Below are 14,700 nucleotides of genomic sequence, written 5' to 3' on the forward strand. Positions count from 1 at the left end.
CGCTTGTCGCCCATTGGCCAACCGCGGCGCGCGCCGCTCGAAGCCGCGCGCTCATTGGCCGCACGCCGTCGTCGGTCCCGACCGATCGCGAGGCTCGTTGCGGCCCGCGGTGCTTATCCGCTGTGGGGATTATAAACGCGAGGCTCTCCGCGCTCGGGCGGGAGGCGGCGGCTGCTGCTGTCGCCGCCCTGGGCCGAGGTACCCTCTGGTGCACAACTCTCTTGCTCGTCCGCCGCCGCCTCGGTCAATCAACGATCGGCTCGTAGCGTTTCGCGTGGACTCATCAGCGCGGTAACGATTGTAGTTGGCGACAGCGGTCGGTCGTAACTGGAAGGCCGCGGAGGAGGGTGTCCGGTGTGCGAGACGGCGCGGCCAGGCCGCGATGGAGGAGCCGAGGCGCTCGGGCCCAGCGGACCCGGGACACCCGCTGGCCCCGCTGTCCCCGTCGCTCTCCTCGCTGCCCCCGTGCTGCTCGCCCTACGCCGCTGCCCCCTGCTGCGCCGTCGCAGCAACCGCCGCGTGTCCGTGCTGCTGCGCGGATGGCGGCTGCGGGACCTTGGTCGCCTTTGCGGGGAATGGAGAAAGTGGCGGTGGTTGCTGTGATGGTGGTGGTGGTAATGGTGGGTGTTGTGATGGTGAAGATGGTGGTGGTGGTAGAGTTGATGGTGTAGGAGATGGTGGTGATAGTTGTGAAGATGGTGGTGGCGATGGTTGTGACGTCAATGATGGTGGAGTGCTCAGGAGTGGTGCTGGCTGTTGTGATGGTAGTGATGGTGGTGGTGGTAGAAGTGGCGGTTGTTGTGATGTCATTGATGGCGATGGTAGCGCGGTCAGAAGCGGTGGCTGTTGCGATGTCGGTGACGGTGGTGAATGTCGAGTGGTCAGAAGCGGTGGTGAGAGCGGTGGAAGTTGCTGTGGTGTTGGTGGCGATGACAATGATGTCATCACCGCCCGTGGGGATGGCCGACGGTACCGCCTCCAGCAGCAGCATCACCACCATCAGCAGCAGCACCACAACCATCAACAGCACAAGCGTCGCGGCCTGAACGGCTGCGTACCAGGGGCGGACAGCTGGCACAAGGGCGACGAGGCCTGCGTAACCGGGCCAGCCATGTGCGCGCATGGCGACCCGAGGGAAAACCACCACCATGCCGGCTATAACCACGACCACGAGAATCATGTTGACGACGACAACGGTGGCGGTGTTGGTGGTGGTGGGGCGAGGACTGAGCGGGCCGGGTCTCTGGAGATGCGGCTGACGCGATGTAGCCTCGGCGAGGAGCGGCCAGATCCGCAGGGAGTCCGCTACATCAGCTACAAGTGCGAGCTTCAAATGCCCGACATCATGAGGCTCATCACGAAGGACCTTTCCGAGCCCTACTCCATCTACACCTACAGATACTTCATCCACAACTGGCCGCAGCTGTGCTTCTTGGTGGGTTTTGTTGTGCTCCTTGTCTCGTAGAGGAGTAAAGAGTGAGTCCACGAACGTGATTGTCGACCCGCGAACTCGCTTCGAAAAGGCTAACACTGCTCTCCTTGCAGATGCGGGACATGAACTTGTAACTTCGGGAACCACTGTCACTAACCCCTCCACCCCCCCCCGACGTTTCACTTGAAGCCAAAACCATAACGGCTAATACACCTTAACCAACCCTCTTAATTCCTCAAACCTAAACCCTAACTACAAGCCATAACCAATAATTTCTAAACGAATTTTAACCATCGGGCTCAAAACAACTCAATAGCCCTAAATCCTAACCTCACCTCTAACCATAACATCTGACCATCTGTAACCTTAACCACTAAATCGTAACTCCTTAAAACGATACAAAAACTTAAAAGTGATGTCCCTTAATAGTTAATTATTAAGTGAAACGAATAGAAGGGCTGTTGTGATTTGGACGAAAATCTGGTTCGTGGACAGGAATCTGTATTGACGGTCACGTCTCACGAATTGGGCACGGGGGAGTTCCCCCCCCACCCCAATTGGCTGGGCGTGGTTGTTGCACAAGTGTGATTCAATACTTTATGGCAAGGGTTGGTGGATCACGCAGATGTGTGTGAAACTCCCAAACCCAGTGCTGGGCTGAACAGGTGGCCATGAGATGGCTGGGTGGGGAGGGGTGGGGCTGGATGGGGAGGGGCTGGTCACTCCGTGGTGCCCTTATAAAACTCAATGTTTAACCTACTCACGCCGGCTTGTGCCCGCCCTCACAGTCGGGCATATTTGCAGAATACACCACGTGGTGCCGCCGTTGACCCTGGCCATTGACTGAGCAACCCAACGTTCCTACCAGCTCCCTCCGCAGGAATGTGTTTAACCTGTATAAATAGTGGAGTTTTTTAAGGGTTGCTTTCGCCTGTGCGTGTGGTGGGTTTTCTCCAGGCATTCTGGTTTCCTCCCACATGTAAAATGTGTACGAATGAAATTGGCCAAACACCTACTACAGGACCCTCTTTAAAATGAAGCTCAATATTCATTGACATTAGTACCCTTTTTATTTCATGGGTAATTAAGAATATTATTGCAAAAATGTATAGTCTTAAGGATTAGTTAGGCTATCATTTTGTAATACATGACGATATTAAACACAAAACACCAAAAATAGAACTCTCACATTCAGCCTTATATGCTGATGAGGGGGAATTGACGTTGGTGAGCACCAATTAAGGTGGGCACACCACACTGTTAGTCTGTGATGTGGCCCAGCCACCTTTTTTCTTCCCTGTGCAGTCCCACATATCAGCAGGTATACTTCACCATGCTAGTCGGTGCAGTGTGGTGAAGGCTGGGGATCGAGACCGGTTTAGATCTCACTTGGGAAGCATGTTTTTCGTGAGCAGCGCTCGAACATGTACACGACACAAAGACAGAGATCCCCCATATAGAGCGGTGGTGTGGTGGTTAGCGCGCTGCGCTATGAACCCGGATAGCTAGATTCGATTCCCGCTCACGGCCAACACCGGTAACGATTGTCTGAACCGCTCCTGGGCCTCGTCCTCAGTCGACTCGGCCTCAAATGAGTACCTGGTGCGGTGTGTAAACGTCGCCACTGGGGAGACAAAGGCGGCCGGGCGTGGCGTTGGCCACCCCCTCGTGTACCGTTTTGGCCTTCATAGGTTCTTGCTAACAGCACTTGCCCCTACAGTACATGAGACAAACCACTGCACCACACGCAACTTCCTTTACACTATTCAGTGGAAAGGCGACATTTATTTTTCCTTTTCAGTTGAGAGTGATACAGATCAAGCTGTCATCGTGGCCAAAGCCGTTGATGTCATCACACCCATGCCAACGCTTTACAAACAAGGGTGAAGCGATGGCGAGCTCTTTTATTGACGGCCCTTAGCCACTGGTGAAAATTCCACATTGTCATGTCAGGAGTGAGTTAATCCATTGGACAACCAGAAGAGTTGATTTACCACCAGGCCGGTACTGTGTTTGCACACATTACCAGGTAACTATTTCAACTCGAGTTGACCTAGGGGAGGTCCAGAGCCAGCTTGCGTACCACTCTCCGCAAATGTTGTCCGTGACTAGGCTTTGAACTCGGGTGGCCAGATTTGACCACGGTTTAAACTCGCAATCTTCCGGCTGTGGATGTGGAGCTGTAACCGCAGGCCTGAGTGTGTGTGTTTGAAAAGTGCTCTGCTTTAAATATTTATGTAATTTGTCCAGGAGTGGTTTCCAGAGTCTCGAGACCCGTTATTAGGGAGGGTCCATGTTGGGATACCTGGCCAATTTGGTTTTTATTTATATATAAATACTAACCGATTAACTAACTCTCAGCTATTTATGTAGTAGGCTTAATTAAGGAATAGTCTGTAAAGCTTACAGTGCATAAACGTCATAGCCCCGTGCTATAGATTGGCGTGAATAACAAATTTACTTCCGGATGTTCACTGAAGCACAACACCATTTTTTAAAAATTTTGTGTTTTGACTGACAATTCCGTCTTACATCGTGTCCCAGTAACCTCTAATGTTTCAAGGTCAATATCTAACACATGTTACGCTTAAATAGATAGATTCTGTAGTACAAGTCTTGCATAATGGGTTATGAATCCAGGTCCCATATCACAAAAGCCTAAAACCTTCACGAGGGTTGTGGTCGCAGCTGAGGAAATGCGAGTATCTGGTTCGATTTTATTTCACCTAACAACGCATTTTGGAGAACAAGACGACCAATCGAAATAGGCAGGGCTTAGTTTCTTGCTCTTTTCCGGGTCCTTGTGTAGACTGGAAGTAGGGTGGCAAGTAACAATTATCCACAGCCCATAGCCCTGACAGTAACAAGTTAACTATTTCTCTCTTATACATATGAGCGGAAACTTGTGCTAAAGAAAGCCCATGCATTCCTTGTGATCGCCTTCAAACGCCACGCATAGAGTTCGGCAAAGCTCCTTGCTGTACTTTCATAATTGTTAGCTCGTACATCCGTGGGTCTCTGTGTGATCCACTAACCCGGGCCTAGGCGTGGCCTTGCCACACCCTGAACCCGGTTGCACGGCCTGGGGCCTAAGCAGTTGGAACCGCTCAAGTTGGCTCTAATGTGGCCGCGGTTCAAATAAAATATTTTTATGTTCCAAATTAAAAATTGGTTGTGCGCCAAGTGTAGAGTTTAATCCACAATTGACAGTTACGTTTAAGGCATTGACTTGAGACTACACGGCCTTCGTAAAAAATTGCGACAGTACTTTGCCTTCCAGCGGTCTTGCACCGCACTGAAAGAGGATCGTTGCCGTCAAACTGTGCTTATGAATATTGTAAAGCTCGGCCATACACAAATGAGAGGCGTTGTATGTACTGAGGTTCCTACGATGAAATGTTGGGCCACTTCCGTCTAATGCAGTTTAAACTTTTCTAGGGAGGAAACCAGAGCACTTGGAGAAAACTCACCATGAATATGAGTACTCTTTGGTTCTTTCGGTAAAGTCACGTAGGTAAAAAAATAAAATAAAACAAAAAATAATATTTTTGATTTAAAGCTTTCGTGATTGCAGGGATTCATTTTCTTGGTTCTTTCGGTAAAGTCACATAGAAGGGAAACAATAAAATAATAAAAAATATAAAAAATATTGTTTTATTTTTTTATTGTTTTATTATTTTATTGTTTCCCTTCTACGTGACTTTACCGAAAGAACCAAGAATAAAAAAAAAAAAATATCACGACGTTTAGATCGCAATACAAGCGTTCGTCCTCGGGCGGAAAAAATAGCAGTGCCACTGCTGGATAATTTTTTGGAGGAATCTGCTGGATTCGGTTCAGCAGTTCCACTGCTGGATTATTTTTTCCGACTGAGGACGACCGCTTGTGTTGCGATCGAAGCGTCGTGATATATTATTTTGTTTTATTTTTCCACCTACGTGACTTTACCGAAAGAACCAAAGAGTGAGTTCCTGCAGTCACGAAAGCTTCAAATCAAGAATGAATACGAGTCTTAACTTTGTAAGCTTGACCACCTCGCAGTCCATCGGTGTTTGGGAGTTTAACAGATCTGTACATGAGCCATTAACACTCGGGCCCCCAAAGCGTCAGATCGCAGGCGTCCACCCTGAAGGTGCCTCGGAGTCGGTTGTGTACAAAGTTATTTATGTACAAACAACTTTAAATAAATAGGTCACGTCAAGGGAACTCGTAATGGCCACGTTGAATTACAGGTTTTACCTCTGAAGGTTTTATTATATCCAAGTTTTGAGCCAGTATCGCTGAGATCCTGGGTTCAAATTCAGGTTTAAGCGATGCATGATTAAACCATGGTCTCGAGTATCGTGACTCAACGCTATCAACACAGTCGCCATTGACTGTAAAAAGTGTCAAGTTTTCTTTTAGTTTGTTATAAGTTCAATTCGACAAAAAAAATCGAATGGTTGATGTACGGCGATCCACTCCACAAAGCGTGAAGGAACACATACAGTCCTGGGTGTGAGAACGCCCTGCAATGTACTCGCTGAGTCTCGAGGCTGTCAAGAGAATCCTCATGGCTAAATCCATTCATGAGTCTTTGGCATTGCAGAAGAAACCAGAGTACCCAGATAAATCCCCCTATGTATACACGGCTGTGCGTAGACGAGTTCGCATACAGTAGCCGTCCTGCTATTCCCTGGACACAATGTAGCCTATACCTACAAACATCCTGGTATTCTCGAGTAGTGAAGAGCTTTATAACTCTAATATTAGAGTCCTCCAATCTAAATAAATATTCTTATTCTGAGTCTCCCATGCAAGTACCATCCAGACTGAACCCTGCTTAGCTTCCGAGATTTCACATGATTCGACATGCATGTACGTGTACAACATTTTTGATCAATCCACTGCTGGATGAGGATCTCCTAACCGTGCACGTCGTGGGAGTAGTGGCTGTGGGGGGGGGTTGGTTGATCATATTTAGCCATATCCTCCACGCTCATCGCGTGTATTCGGTGTTAATTAATGAGGAAGTCGGAAAGCCTTCCATTGTAGCACCACGCTCCTGAAACCCAAGTCTTGGGGACTTTGCGAGAACTTTCTGGCTACTTGAAGGGCGTTATTGTTGCCTTCAGTATAAGACGAGACTGATGCTACAGTGCATGGCCCTCACTGGGGACAAACGGCGCAGAAAGCAAAATGAGTCGCGTGGCCTCTGTCAGGGTTGAGCGCATTTAATTGAGCTGCAGAAATGTAGCCTGTGAAGCTCATTAATGCACAAACTATGGAACCGTAAACCCTGCGACTCCCGCCGCGTGGCTTCGCGCCGTCCGAGTTGTAGAGGGAAACGAACTGCCATTAGAAGAGCCCGCAAGCAACTCTGCTTCTTCGTGACCGAGACTTTCCATGTTCACCAGGCTGCTGTGTTCACACCTTGTGAATGTCGAGTTCCAAAGCTGGACTATGATGTAGTGGATTTGGAATAGTGATGGAAATTATGGTAGGGGTGTTGCCTGCTTATTATCCTCATCAGCCATGACCTATCCACTGCTGGGTGAACACCTCCCGCCACCCCCCCCCCCAACCACCATCTCTCAAGACTTGGGATGCAACAATTTATCCAGCTTCTTCACACGAGCCTATTTCATCGCTTTTCTGAAATTTTACTTCTCCGAGCTGGAAATTAGGCAATTTAAATTGTGATAATACTAATGGTGTTCTTCTAATCGGGCACGGAAGCATGCACCATTGTTGCTATTAAAATCCCCCCACCCCACCACGTGTTATTTTGGCGCAGGCGATGGCGGGGTCTGAGTGCGTGGGCGCCATCGTGTGCAAGCTGGACCTGCACAAGAAGATGATCCGACGCGGGTACATCGCCATGCTCGCCGTGGACTCCAAGCACCGCAAGCACGGCATCGGTGAGCACACTGTGCCATCGCCGGCACTGCGATTAGCACGGTTGCCTATGTACGGTGCGAAAGAAGTTGAACATACGTATGCTGCTTGCTGTTACCACCACCACTACCGCCACAACCACACTCGTCATTGGAGATCTGCCCTGGTTAAATCTGTAGTGGGAGCCCATGATTCGAACCCAGGACCTTTCACATTGCTGGCGTCGTGCTGTTAACGCAAGCATTGGCACTGGCGTCAGAACTTTGAACTTCGCGGTGACATTGGCCTTGCGTTGGTGTGACCTGGATGTATGAATTTGACGAGGGTGGGGGAGAAAGGGAGGGGGATTGGAGGGGTGCGGGGGGGGGCAGACGTGGATAGAGAAATATGAGGAAGGGAGAGGCAATGAGAGATGGATAAGCAGGAGGGAGGGAAGGCGGTCCATCCTCTGTGCCACTATATCCACTATAGCCGCTATATCCGCGCCGCTCAAATTAGCGATGCACATATCTGCTGGAACGAAAGTTTAGCAGGTGTGTGCTAAATGTGCATCCGGAGTTAAAACTGGCGCTCAGTCTTCTGTGGGGGGAAACCCAACACGGCCTTAAAATAGTACCGACGGTCGAGTGCTCTGTCGGTCACTTTGCCGCTTCTGAGAAGAATTGGTCTCAAAATAATGTTCCGTTCTTGAGAAGCAGGGCTGCTGTGCCACTGCTGTTGACGTCGCAGTTGGCTGTGGAGGGTGGCTGAGTGATTGAGCGAGTGACTGAATGAGTGTGTTAAGGGAGTGACTGTGTGTGAACGAGTGTGAATGAGTGATGGGGCGGGTAGGCAGGTATGTTGAGTGGGCAAGTGTGAGTTACTGTCCCAGAGTGTGTGTGTGAGCAACCGAGCTAATCTGTTGGTGAGTGAACGGATATGTGAGTGACAGAATGAGCTGCGCGAGCAAGCAGATAAGTGAACTAGCAAGCAAACTTAAGCGGCTCGTGCATCACCGTTTACCCTCGCCGATGGAATGCAAATGCTCACAGCCTGGTCCACTCGCTCACCCACTGGCAGCTTGCCCTGCCGTGTTCTCCTGTCTGTCGCTCTTGTGCTGAGGGAGCATTTACAGCGAGACGACTTAGAGCGAGCGGGAGACTTAGCCGGGCTTTGGCAAGCGCCGGTGCGCTGAGAGGAGCTGTGTCAGCTCCACCGGGAGGGAGCCATGCGGGGGTGGGTTGGTGGGGGTGGTGATGGGAGGGGGGCATGGAGAGTGGCGACGGGTCGTTTAGCTGCGTAAGAGGAAAATGCCTAAATGCCGACGCACGCAACTTGGAGGCAGCCGGTGTCGTGTAATTATTCTGTCCATCGCACTATTTGAGAAAACGATGGCATTGCTGTTTTTTGTGTTTTTGTTGCCGCAATTAAACCACCAACCCGCACCACCACCGCCGCCCTCACCTGGCCACGGTTTGATTCGATTTACATCTATGCTCCCCACGTTTACCGACGAGCGTTGCGAAGTACTACGGCCAGATGACCTCTTGAGACCCGCATGGCATGGTGAGAACCTCCATCCAGCAGCGACTGACACAAGGGCCATACATGTAGACCCACGCTTGGAATTACCCGAGAGGGGAAAAGAGGAACGTGTGGATTAGAGCAAGTGCAATTTTAGCGGCATCACATCGACTGTTAACAACGAAGTGGGCTTGGGCAGGCCACCACCTCACGGCTGGAGGAGATGATGGCGTGTGGTCAAGACTGATGACGGACTTTCAGCCAAATGACGTCATCAGAGAGGACGTCCACCACGGAGTTGGGAGCGGTGAATTCTGCCCATGAGCGGGAGCAAGATGTGTCCGTTTTATAGCGTAAACCGCTAGAGGTGGCGACGGACGGCTCGAGGTGCCCTTAAATCCACCAGTGAGTAGATCATGGCTGCTGATGATGTCTTTAATTTCGTGTTCCGTCGTGAGTTCTGTGCTATTCATTTGAAATTAATGATGCTTGCAGGGGAAGCCTCGGTGGAGGCCCGTTTGTCTAGCTTGGGAGTTCGCAGGTGGGAATAATTAAATTCCGTGCGTTCGCATTGATTGCTAATCGGAGTGCTGCTTCGCTCATCCTGTGGTGGTCACGAGCCGTTGGTGAGCGTCACGCTAAAGTCCTCTTCACGGAAAAGTAGTGCTGCTTTTTTTTATTTTTACCCAAGTTTATCCCGATTGTGCTTTCGGTGTAACATCTGCACGAGACGAAGAATTCGCTCACTTGCTCACTCACCGGGTGAATTGGCGAGGCGCCCACGAGTTCCGCAGTTTTTTGCGAGCCTTTGGATCTCCGCACGAGTCCAAATATGCCAAGTGGTCGGCAACAAATGGCACTTGAAGCACTCGTACGTAAGATAATTAATCAAAGATTATAAGAACTTGGGAAAAGAAGCCGAAAGAGAGGTGTTGTGACACTGCAGCGTGGTGGTTGAACGCGGTGCGGGCGAGGCGGAACGGTCGGTCTCGCAGACGGAGTCCTCAACAGGGGTGGAGGAAATCGACGAGTGAAGTTCACATGAATGAAAACACTGTGACCTCTTCACCCTCGACCTGCTGTTTTCATCTCGCAGGCACAAACCTGGTGAAGAAGGCCATCTACGCCATGGTGGAGGGTGACTGCGACGAGGTGAGTGGCGAAGGCTTCAAAAATACGCACGCGCTCGCATCCATATCGTCATTGGCCCAGCTCTATTCACTACTGGATGAAGGCTTTTTCTTTGTTCCACGATCCCACGATGCAACCATTGCGTGCAGCGCCACCGCCCGTCTATGCAAGCGTCGCGGCGCGAGTTTGGCGGCCGTGTGTGCGGTGCGTGCGGCGCAGGTGGTGCTCGAGACGGAGGTGACCAACAAGTCGGCACTGCGTCTCTACGAGAACCTGGGCTTCGTGCGGGACAAGCGCCTCTTCCGGTACTACCTGAATGGCGTCGACGCGCTGCGCCTCAAGCTGTGGCTGCGGTGAGCTCTGGCGACGAGGGTGAGGAGGGGGGGGTGAGGAGGAGGAGGAAGAGGAAGAAGAGGAAGAGAAGTGTTCCCCCCCACCTCCCCATCCTATCTCCAGTATGTCTGCGACAACGTGCGGCGCGATGTCGCATGGGCCCTTCGACGGTCGCCCTAGCCCATCGGCCGCGATGCACAGACGGTGGGACAGACGGACAGACAGACGGAAGGAAGAATAGCGATCAAAAAACAAAATGGAACGAACGCTATAAAATAAGACGAGGAGAAATAAAATGCTTAAACAACTTAAAATGCAAGTGATGAGATCGAGGAAGAGAAATACAGGAACAACAACGCAAAGAAATGAATTGAATTGTGCCCGTCTAATTATGAACTGCCGTCGTGGAGAATAATATGCAAAATTTGGCAGCGCTCTTCTGTGAGAGAGGGAAGGGGTTTGCGTGGGGCTGGGCTTGGGGCTACTTCCGCCGATGAGGTCGGTGATGAAGAGGCGGTCGCCTGCGGGCTGTCATCGCCAAGCTCCTCACGCCGTTCAACGAATGCAGGTGTGGCGCAAAAAAACGGGCCTGCGTCGGGCCGGGCCTCGTTAGCCATTTTTTAGGTGTCCTGCACTCTGCGCCTGCCTGCCTGCCTGTGTATGCCTCCTTTTGAACTGTGCTCTGAAAGTAAATTTTGTTGGTGGTGAAAAAAAAATGAAAACAGAAACAAAAAAAATGTACAAGTGGAAATCAATTTTAAAAAATAATAACTTTGAAAAAAACTCACAAAAATGGAGACAATGACGACGAAAAAAATCCCTCCCACGGACTTCCGTTTTCTATGGCGGTGCCGGCGCTCAATCCCACAGGAGCATTGACAGATCTCTTCGTTTCGCCATTTCCTTTTTAAGTCTTCTGTTAACGAGGAGGTGGGAGTGGTCCTCCTGTCTCCGGGGCATCGATTCCCCCCCAAACCCCAACGCGTGTGGGGGCGGTGGCGTGCGTAAGCGTCGCGCCTCGATCAGTTGCGACCGACCTCGCGCCGTTTCCTGTTACCGATGCTCGCCGCCTGTTAATGACCCCGGCCGCCGCCTCCTCCTCCTCCGCCGTTACTTCTCCCACTTCGCCGTCCCTTAGGTCGTGCCTTCCGATTGCCGCTTGCGATTCCTCGTGTGTGCGAGTGTGTGTGTGTCCTCCGATGCGCGTCTCGACAGAGGTGAGCCTGGCTGCCGCTACTTGAAGAGTCGCCCAGGAGGCAGCCAGGAGGGAGAGGAGCCTTTGATCCTTGACCCCCCTCCTCCCTGGGTGGCTGACCCTCGCTGACCTTACGGGATGTCCTCCCCTGAACCAAGGGTGCTGCCTCCCCTGCTGCTTTCACGATGCATACCGAGAGGACCAATCTGTCCGTATGCATATCTCGTTTCCGTTTTGAGTATAAATTTGTCGTGGGGTTTATTTTTATTTTTTGGTTGAAAGTTTGCTTTACTTCCTATTGTTTTTGGTTTATCTTATTTTCTTATTTGCTGTACAGTAATCGTTTTTTATTTTGGGGGAGAGGTGGCTTGTGGCTTTGGGGGTTTACGGGTTTTACATTTGTTGGGTGTTTGTGGTTCCGTTGTTACTTGTGGGGGATTTCGTTTTTTCGAGTACAGTTTGGCGAGGGCGATGAAAGGGTATTGGCAGAAATGGAAAACGCGTTGCGTGCGGATTTTAACAACGTTCGATGAATTTATTCACCCCCCCCTTCCCCCTGCAAAATAAGCACACAAGCAAGTAAGTGGTTTTCTTCATGCATTAAGATATTCTTAATGATGTAAACGTCACAATCTTTACCCAAAATCAAAAACCATTTCACCAGCTGTACTGAGCACAGTGTCTGTGTTCTCCTATTCCCTGTACCCTTTCCCCCACCACCCACCAACATAATCTCACGTTTCTTATTATTTTTGTTTATTTTGGGGAGTTTATTTTTCCGCTCGTTGACATCGCCGCCATGATGTATCCACATCCCATCCTCTCCGGCTAATTGATTCAGATCCTGCTGTTCTTATTATTGATGATGATAATATTATTTACCGTTATTGTAATAAGTGTTTTTAATCGACCAAAAAAACGAATAAATTGACACAGCTGCACGGAGAGGTTTTGGGGGGTGCTGTGATGGGGGTGGGGGGCGGGGGGTGCAGTGGGCGGGGCAGGGGGAGGGCGCTCCGGTGTTGCCCGCCGTGGTTTTGCGAGCACCCCTTGTCGCCTCCAATCAAAACGCGTCGCCCGCTCGTGTGAACGGATGGACGGACCCCGTGCTGCATGTTGCCGAGACATTTTGTGCAAAAATAAAATAAAACCAACGAATGAACGGACGAACGAATAAAGGAATGAATGGATGGATAAATATCAGTGGCGGCTCAGAATTCAGGGAGGAAGGGGCCGGCTCCTACGCCTGAGTGAAATCAGAGGATTGTCTTGTCACGTGCACGTAGTGGCAATTTTCTTGATTTGCGAGATTTGAATTTCAGAGACCGAGTTTCATCTCCTTTGCAAGAGGAGACCCACCGGGGCTGTATTCTGCTGCCAGTAGGTAATTGCTGCTGTGTGTAATACCAATTTGAGTAATTTGCTTTTAATGTTTTTGAATTTGGCAAATGTTGATTGCAGAAGCCGGCACACTGGTGTTGCGTATGACATCGGGGATCTTGAATGTCCACTTTTGAAGCAGGCGGCGTGTATTATGATTATTACACTCGCAGTTATAATCAGGGCTGCCGCTGGATTTGAACCGTGAGTGTGCTATTGCAGGGCCACGCCACGAATTGTGAATTACTGCACGGCCGCCTCCACCTGCCCCCCTTCCTGTGGGTGTCCATTCCCCACCAATATAGTTTCCCACTAGCGGTCAATGATCGGAATTGAAATATTTATACCGGAGGAATCTGAGCTGTGAAGCTACTTTTCACAGGTGTCCAAAAGATTTCACAGATGTCCATCATAAGCATTTAAACCAGAGGTGGAGAGAACACTTCCTTTACCGAGGGGCACATCCATCCGTCAGTGTCGGAGAAGACTTAGGAGGTCGACCCTGAATGTGTGCGGGCATATCCTAACAATGTTCCCCCTGTGCGGAGATGGGTCCACCCCCTTGATGTCCCCCCCCACCCTTGCCACGTGCGTGTTTTTCTTCCTCTTGTCTCTTTCAATTTTCCCAAGGACGAGGTGGCACGGCAGTGGGGGGCTCCCTGCGAGCCTCACACGTCTCACAAGGTCCACTAACATTCTTTGGACTTTTAAATATCTTTGGCTCGAGCCATTCGTTAACACAAACACACCTTCAAGAGGGCCTTTGCAGCAGCGATAGAAGGGAATGAGCGTGATACAATTACAGAGCGTTGTGACATCGCCAATTTTCCGCTCGAGTAATCCAATCGGTGCAGCCAAGTTGCTTGCAAGTGGAGCGCCGCGATGACAAGATATTAAATACCTTGCCTGGTATACAGGACGTTGTGGGTTTGATCCCGACCCTGATGCCTGTATATTTGGAGTTTGCATGTTCTCCCCGTGGTCGTGTGGATTTTTCTCCGGTCCTCCGGTTTTTTCCTCCACCTTTAGAATCGACGTGTGTGTTTTGAGCATTTGGCTGCTATAAATTCCACACGATAAGCCACTTCGTTGAGCTATCATTTGTGATAACCAGGTCGCTTATGAAAACCAGCTGTAGCGCTCAGTGGGTCTTACCTGGTAAAATACAACAAAAAAAAGTTAATAGCTTAATAGTTTAAATATCAATAATTTTATATATATTTTATTGTTTCCCTTCAACGTGACTTTACCGAAAGAGCTAAGAACATGAATTACTGCAGTCACGAAAGCTTTAAATCAAAATTTAAATCAAAGTTTAAATATCGTCTGCCAGCAGCTGTTTTTGAAAGTGGGAGCGGTGGTCTTTCTCCATCACCATTGCCGTCGTCATCATCGTCATTATGCAAGCTGCATAAAATTGCTGGACGTGCAATCGCGTACTCGATCGCCGGCGGGAGAGGTGAGCGTAAATGCTAATTCCACAACGAAATTGTAATCTTAGCAGAGCGGCCGATTGACAATGTGAACACTGATCTCAATTACAGGGAAAGAGTTGGATGGGGTGGGGGGGCTGGTCTTGATTCCACAGTCGTTCACCGAGTAATTAATCCAGTAATTATGTTCATGAAGCATTTCGTTGTCATTCATTCCGCTTATTTAACGAGAATTCCAGCAGTGGATTGAAAAAATACTTCCTGCCAATGCATTGATTGAACACGTCAATCAGCGTGTCCCCAAGAGAGATGGAGCGGTAGGCGCAGTGGTTAATGCACCTCCGATTAGCACGGTTGGACACGTATGGTGCAAAAAAAGTTCAATACACTGCTCTGAACTCCGTGATTCGGTTTTT

At 50.0% G+C, this 14,700-nt stretch overlaps 1 protein-coding gene across 1 annotated transcript; it reads left to right on the forward strand.

The window, feature by feature from the left end:
• Nucleotides 1–25: 25 nt before the first annotated feature.
• Nucleotides 26–12,412, forward strand: NAA30 (N-alpha-acetyltransferase 30, NatC catalytic subunit). Its single transcript, XM_032962813.2, has 4 exons — nt 26–1,435; nt 7,209–7,332; nt 9,909–9,964; nt 10,163–12,412. The coding sequence occupies exons 1-4, from the start codon at nt 383–385 to the stop codon at nt 10,298–10,300; spliced, it is 1,371 nt and encodes a 456-aa protein (XP_032818704.2). The 5' UTR covers nt 26–382; the 3' UTR covers nt 10,301–12,412.
• Nucleotides 12,413–14,700: the final 2,288 nt, after the last annotated feature.

The sequence above is a fragment of the Petromyzon marinus genome, chromosome 29, assembly GCF_048934315.1.
Source record: "Petromyzon marinus isolate PM22_M1 ecotype Great Lakes invasive population chromosome 29, UKy_Petmar_22M1.pri1.0, whole genome shotgun sequence".
NCBI lineage: Eukaryota > Metazoa > Chordata > Hyperoartia > Petromyzontiformes > Petromyzontidae > Petromyzon > Petromyzon marinus.

Excerpts from the sequence above, each read along its gene's own strand:
- NAA30 (XM_032962813.2), top strand. The coding sequence starts at position 383 with ATGGAGGAGCCGAGGCGCTCGGGCCCAGCGGACCCGGGACACCCGCTG. Across the intron at positions 1,436-7,208 it reads GGCCGCAGCTGTGCTTCTTG|GCGATGGCGGGGTCTGAGTG; the intron begins GTGGGTTTTGTT and ends ATTTTGGCGCAG. Across the intron at positions 7,333-9,908 it reads GCACCGCAAGCACGGCATCG|GCACAAACCTGGTGAAGAAG; the intron begins GTGAGCACACTG and ends TTCATCTCGCAG.